This window comes from Myotis nattereri, assembly GCF_964212035.1.
Source record: "Myotis nattereri genome assembly, chromosome: 11".
Lineage (NCBI taxonomy): Eukaryota > Metazoa > Chordata > Mammalia > Chiroptera > Vespertilionidae > Myotis > Myotis nattereri.
This window is the reverse complement of record NC_138086.1, coordinates 7,053,022-7,059,892: the sequence shown is the minus strand read 5'-3', so window position 1 is coordinate 7,059,892 and position 6,871 is coordinate 7,053,022. Positions and strand designations below refer to the sequence as shown.

Genomic DNA, 6,871 nt, shown 5'->3' with positions numbered 1-6,871 from the left:
CAGGCCAGGGTGATAGGGATGACTGTGCCTTGTGTCTTCATCATCAATCAGTTGCAGGGTTCTGAAGAGCAAAGGACATCAAGCCCCAGGGCATCAGCACTTTTGGGGTGTACTTGCATCCTGCTTCTACTGCCCTATTGCCCAGACCAAGTCACAGGGCCCACCCAGACGCAAGGGTGGAGGAACAGACTCAGTGCCTCGTGGGAGGAGCTGCAGATCCACATGCTCAAGAGGCTGGTGCACAGACCTGGGATTAATTCATGGCCATATCTGCAGTCTATCACACAGACTGCCATATGCTATCAGCATTGGCAAATAGTTGCAGTGTTGGAGCTGGCCTTTGGTGACTTTTCATTTCACCTCCGATGATTGTCCTACTTCTCTCTGATGACCAACTAATGCCCTCAGGATATCCTTCGGTTGGAGTCTTCCGCTGTGGTGCTAACTACGTAATAATCTGAACTCCCACCACATTTTCTCTTTTTCATAGCCATCCTGTAGCCACTGCTCTCAGCTTCTGGAAATTTACTTCGCTCATCTCAGAATTCTGGTTATCAAATGTGGGATACTCTGCCTTAGGAATGGTTTTGCTAATCCTTGGATTAGCAACAGCTTCACCATAAAGTGTGTGTGAGAGGGAGAATAACTACTGATTTTTTGGAAGATAGAGTGGGGGGGGGGTTCTGCAAAATCTCTCCTGTTTGATTGAAATTTTTGAAAAATCATTCCAATGTACAGAATAAAAAAAGAGGGCACAACAGAATTAAAGAGACCACTTGGGGGACTAGCTGAGTCATTGATAGTGATGGTAGCTTGGGCTAGTATGATGGTCTTCAAATGGAGAGAAGCGGTCAGATTTGGGAACTTGCCGATGGGTCAGATCTGGAAGGTAAGGGAAAGAGAGGAATCCAAGGAGATTCCCAGTTTTGTCTGAGGAACTGGATGAATGGTGATGATATCTTTAAAAAATAAAATGGAGTTTACAATCATGTCAACAATACTGTCAGTTTAGTGATGTATGCATCGACTCAAAGCAGAGACACGTCATTGTAATCCAGGTTTCCTACTGCAAGAGTTCAGTCTTATTAAAGGGCTGTGCTGACAGAGTCTTCCTTCAGGTAGAAATAGGCTCTCAGATGTGCTCATCAGTTGACTTCTATGGTCCCTGTCTGTGCTGAACAAATTCTGAAGACTTCAAGTTTATAAACACATGGAAGAGATAAACAGAGAATTACTGACTGGAAAGAGGAAAAAAACCTATATAGGTGATTTGGTGTTTAACTTGAGACACGGTGGTATTTAAAACATCATTCAGGCGGTAGGCTATGCTGTTCTTTCATTAACTTCCAGGTGTCCTAGGAAGCAGACATGTCTAACCAAGTGAAACTAAAAAAGTGTAACTCCACTGATGCTACTCTGTATGAGTTGTTATTACTATTATTTATGTATCAAGGGATTTTAGAGTAACTCCAGAGAACTCTCAATACTTTCTGGATAGAAGTCTTCTATATACTAATTTAAGATAGGAAAACTTCAGTAGATTTCTACATTTTGGTCATAAATTAAAAGTATGGCATTTTGCTCTCCTGTGGTTCAGAATCCCTGAGAAGATGGATGCATATGTGAAATATGAAGGAACACTTTGCCTTTCTGCACATGTGCCCTTTACTCCCTTTCATGGTGGGATGGCTTGAATCAACCACCTACGTGACTTCTTAATGGAAAGAATAAAAGTTCCATTTTGGATATCATTTGAGGAAAGGGGATTTTCCACTGTGATGTCCCAGAGTCAGATTTTGTGTTACTTCCTACATTAGCTTATGAAGAACAGCTACCAGCTGTGGCTCAGAGTTCTCACTTGTACCATTTTGCACCTTCTTCCATAGGCATTTAGCTTCCACAGGTCAAAGAGAGCAGCCCAGGGGATCCCTGAGAAGTTCCCAGCATTCCCCACCTCCTTTAGGAGGGAGGTGAGGCCCAGGTGTTCCACAGACCTCCTGCGAGTGCAGAGGTGGCTCACTGACAGGACACTAGTGGGCAATAGAGAAAAACCAGTGGGCAGGGCCTTTGCATCAGGAAAGTTTGGAGGTCAATCCTAATGCTGTGCTTTTGTTTCCTGATATCCCAGGGCTGGAAAACCAAGACCCCAGAGATTCACAACTGCGACTTGTCTTAGTGGGTAAGACTGGAGCAGGGAAAAGTGCCACAGGGAACAGCATCCTTGGAAAGGAAGCATTTCATTCCAGAATGGCAGCAAAATCCATCACCAAGGTCTGTCAGAAAGAGAGAAGCGTGTGGAATGGGAGAGAAATAGTCGTCGTGGACACACCTGGCATTTTCGACACTGAGGTACCGGATGCTGACACACAAAGGGAGATTGCTAACTGCATCCTCCTGACCTCCCCTGGCCCTCACGCTGTGCTCCTGGTGGTCCAGCTGGGCCGGTACACAAAGGAAGAACAAAAGGCAGTGGAGAAGATGCTGTCAATGTTTGGGTCCCAAGCTAGGAGATACATGATTCTCTTATTCACCCGGAAAGATGACTTGAACGGCATGGAGTTCCATGATTACTTAAAGGAAGCTCCACAAGGCATTCAAGATCTGATGGAGCAGTTCACGGATCGCCACTGTGAGTTCAACAATAAGGCGACAGGGGCTGAGCAGGAGGCTCAGAGGGCACAGCTGTTGGACCTGGTCCAGCACATGGTGAATAAGAACAAGGGAAGATGCTACACTGATGAGATGTACCAAAAGGTCGAGGAGGAGATTCAGAAACAGATTAAAGTGAAACAAAAAAAATACAAAGCTGACCTGGAGAGAGAGAAAAGGCAAATAAGAGAGAAATATCAAAAAAAAATCAGAAACCTGAAGGATAAAATGGAGCAAGAAAAGAGAAAGGCAGAACTGGACAGGGAATTGGCAGAAAGGGAGATTTGCCATCTAAAAAGGCTGCAGGGAGCCAGAGATGAAGTTGAGAGTCAGCAAGGTACTTCTATACTTGACATAATCGCAGGTATAACAATGATCGGTTTACCTTTTTTCCTTAGATTATTCAAGTTCATTTAAGCTTTTTAAAAATCTGTTTCCTGCGATTTTCAAGTGCTCCACTAATGGACTTGTATGCATGCATATAAGCATAACCAATGGACATAAGACACTGGGGGATAGGGGAGGCTAGGGGACTGTCTAGGGTGGGGGGATAAAATGGACACATATGTAATACCCTTTGTAATACTTTAAGCAATAAATAAATAAAATAAAAAATCTAAGATGATGACAAAGACTCAGAGATTTCTAAAATAAATAAATAAATAAATAAATAAATAAATAAATAAATTCTTCTTAAAAATTCAGATTTTTAAACAGCTTTTTAAAAATCTGTTTCCTGCATATTTTCAAGTGTTCCTTCCCATAGAACTCATTCCCCAAAGTCAGAGTTCTCTGTTTCTGTTCTTCAAGTTCTCAGGACTAGGTGCTTAGTAAAGTTTCTTATTGGCAATTGGTAGATATCTGTTTCATTTATTTAACAGGGATGAGACACATTCTCAATTTTTAAAACTCCAAAATAGAAAGTATGGATGCTCCCTATCTTCTAAACTATTTCTTACAGACAGAGAGAGGGAATGCAGGAGACCAAAAGACAATAATTCTCTAGCGTCTTTCTAGATTGGAACATAATCTCTTCCTGTGGCTTCTACTCCACATTTTTGCCTTTGGGATGACAATGACCTTTTTACCCATATGGTTAAAGAAATCAATTATTTGTATTAGATAATGGATAGCTAGAATGCTTATAGAATTCTTTCTAAATGAACATAAATTTGTTGAATTACACTCTTTCGAAGGACTGAAATAGTTCCTTATCATCTGTCCACTCAAGAAAAAAGAGTTGTCTGAAAAACAGATTTATCAGAACTCAACTAAGTGAAATGCCAGAAAGAGTAAAAGACAGATTCAACAGCTAAGAGAACAATGTTAAGTGTGTTCAGATGTTTCTGTAGAAAGTCTTTGAGCAACCTCAATGTAACCACTTTTCTGAATAACTAGTTCTCTCCATCTCTTGTGAAATTAACTGTTGCCACTGCACCTCCATCACCCCACACCTTGATTACTTACTGCTAGGTGGGTCATCCCCACACTGCTTCCCCTTCCCACTTCAATTGTTTGCTTATTGTTACTACAATAAAACTTTTCTATTTTCTCATATTTGTGCAAAAATGCAATTTATTTTATTTTGGGAAATACCACTAATATTTCTTATAAGAATACAGAGATGAATTTCACTTTTTGGTAAAACTACAAGACGATTTTGGAGCTTGGCTTGGTCTACCCCTAAGATCTCTCTCATTTCTCCTGAAAGCTTTGTTAATGTAAAAACATTGAAACCTGTAAAGAATTTTTGTGAGTTTATTTCAGCCAAACTGTCAACAGTTGCTGGGAAGCAGAATCTCAATGGGTTGGGATAGTGCTCCAGAGAATGGCAGGCTTTCTTTCATCTATTTTTATACATTGCAATGAAAGGAGGGGACATAGATGGGTTACATGAAACCCATTGGTGACAGATTAGAGAGGAGGGAGAAAGCAAAAGCGGGTGCAGGGGGTGGGGGGAGGGGAACCCTTGGGATTGGATAAAAAGTAAAATGATAGACACATACTTAGGTGGATCCAGGATAGTCAACAATTAAGATGAAAACAATAACAATGAAGGACCCCAAGGGGTCCGAAAAAAAGGAAGTTACAAGTTACCCAGACATTTCAAGGATATGTTATCATAGACACAAAAAGATAGATAGGCTCAGGTAATGTAAAGGTTGACCTTGTCAGTGAAGATACAGGCATAGGAGGTAACTACCCACCCTAACTGCTTTTAGTTAAAGTTTAATTTCAGACCATTTTTTTGTGGTTACTTTAGGTCTCTGAGTTTGCAGGCCTTCCCTGAGTTTGTCAGGTCAGCATGTGGCCCCTTTCGTCCACACATCCCCCTTCTGGTCATAAATCAATCCAAAGGATACAATGATGACCAACCTTTTGATTGGATAATGAAGTCCCATGGTGCTAGGAAGGCTTATTCCCATGATGTGTCAGTGTCAGCATGTCTTGCTGAACAGGGTGGACCACTAGGGATGGGGCGAGATCATAACCTTAGATGGCATTTAAGGTCGAATTATTATTTAAAAAAAAAAAAGCAGGTGAATGGGAGGCAGTCAGAGCCTATATGTCCTTGTTAAAAAGTATTCTGGATTATTTCTAATTTCTTTGAGTCAGCATGATCCAAGCCTTTTTGCTGTTTGTCAAGTTTTGTTTTTCTGCATCTAGTATAACAATATACCAGGAACAAGAGTAACAATAATAAACCAGTAACACTGATTAGGAACAGAAAATGTCTAATATTAGAGAAGGAAGAATCTGAAGGGGCTATTACTATCCAGAAGTTCCAATTTTTCTTTTAGCCAGTTAATTTAGCTTATTCCTATATTTAGACAATGTTCATTAAAAATATTCATCTAGATTAGATCCATATATAATTCTACCAGGGGAATTACTAGGGAGGTGTTCTTGGAGAGGTTAATTCAAGATAGGTCCTTTATAATAGATGTACCAAAGCTTATATTGATAGTGGAAGACCACCAGTGCGTGGCCAACAAAATATTAACTTCATTATCATAGCTGATAATCAGAATATCACTATCTAGTAGGTGGGAAAGATTAGCAGGTACCCAAGTTAAATTTTTTCATGTCCAATAGGGGAAGGGATCTAGGGAGACAGATATTGTTTCCACTAGGAAATCATAAGGAGGATAATAGCAATATAAAAATAATATTATATACATTTAATCAATAACAGTTAGGCGATATAAGAACAAGGTTTGAGCAGCATCAATTTGTGAGCATACGGGCCTTGTTGATGTCTTGGGATGGCTGTCTACCTCCTCCATAGTTAGCAACTTCTCATTTTTGACATGAAGGCGAATGTCAGAGACAGGAGCAAATGTCCATTCGTGGTTAAGTACCTGATAAGGTAAGGTCCCTTTAACACTGTTGGAGAGAGTCTTCCATTAATGTATTTCCCAACGGACAAAAATCTTCAGGTTGCCATAGTCTTTGAATCTTTTTATCCTGGGAGTACTGTGAAATGAATGTTATTAATTTGTTAGTTCCTACAATGCAGAATGTCTGCTTTTTAGTTTTCCATATATTTGGGAAACAAAATATTAAAAATTTAACAATATTTTAAACAGTCATGAGATTAATTATTTTTAATTCATTTAATCCCATAATTATTTTTGTTTATTCTAATTATTTGCCAGTAGCTTTTTCAAATTCAGTTATTTCTTGAAGTTCTATAAATTGTCATCCAGTTCAAAGACATGACCTGCTTAGAAGTCTACAAGTTAGAGTAGGTCAGAGTCCTTTTTAGTCCTTCTAAAGACATAATATACCTGCAAATGCATCAGAGTAAAGCAACACCTGTCTATGAATGACAAAATTTAAAAGTGGCATGGTTATAGATTTGATTATAATGCAAAAAACCTTTGATAAAAAATACTGTGCTTTTCTGTCAGATATAACATTCCAAGACAACAATTTCTTGGTAAACAATAATTACTATAAAATGGAATAGAGAACAACATAAAATTTGTATATATTTAGGTTCAATATATAATTTCAGCATATAAAGAATAATATGTCAGGAGAAACCAAGATGGCGGCATAGGTAAACACCAGAAATTGCTGCCTCCCACAACAACTTCAAAAATACAACGAAAAGACAAAATAGACATCATCCAGAACTACAGGAAGGCTGGCTGAGTGGAAATTCTACAACTAGAAGGAAAGAGAAAAGCACACGGAGACTCAGAGGAGCTGCGGA

At 39.4% G+C, this 6,871-nt stretch overlaps 1 protein-coding gene across 1 annotated transcript; it reads left to right on the top strand.

The window, feature by feature from the left end:
* The first annotated feature begins 944 nt into the window (after window positions 1–944).
* On the top strand, window positions 945–3,236 carry LOC308527378 (GTPase IMAP family member 4-like). Its single transcript, XM_081102683.1, has 2 exons — window positions 945–1,265; window positions 2,129–3,236. The coding sequence occupies exons 1-2, from the start codon at window positions 1,211–1,213 to the stop codon at window positions 3,064–3,066; spliced, it is 993 nt and encodes a 330-aa protein (XP_080958809.1). The 5' UTR covers window positions 945–1,210; the 3' UTR covers window positions 3,067–3,236.
* Window positions 3,237–6,871: the final 3,635 nt, after the last annotated feature.

Coding starts and splice junctions, on each gene's coding strand:
- LOC308527378 (XM_081102683.1), top strand. CDS start 1,211: ATGGAAGAGATAAACAGAGAATTACTGACTGGAAAGAGGAAAAAAACC. Junction 1,266..2,128: donor GAGGAAAAAAACCTATATAG/GTGATTTGGTGT, acceptor CTGATATCCCAG/GGCTGGAAAACCAAGACCCC.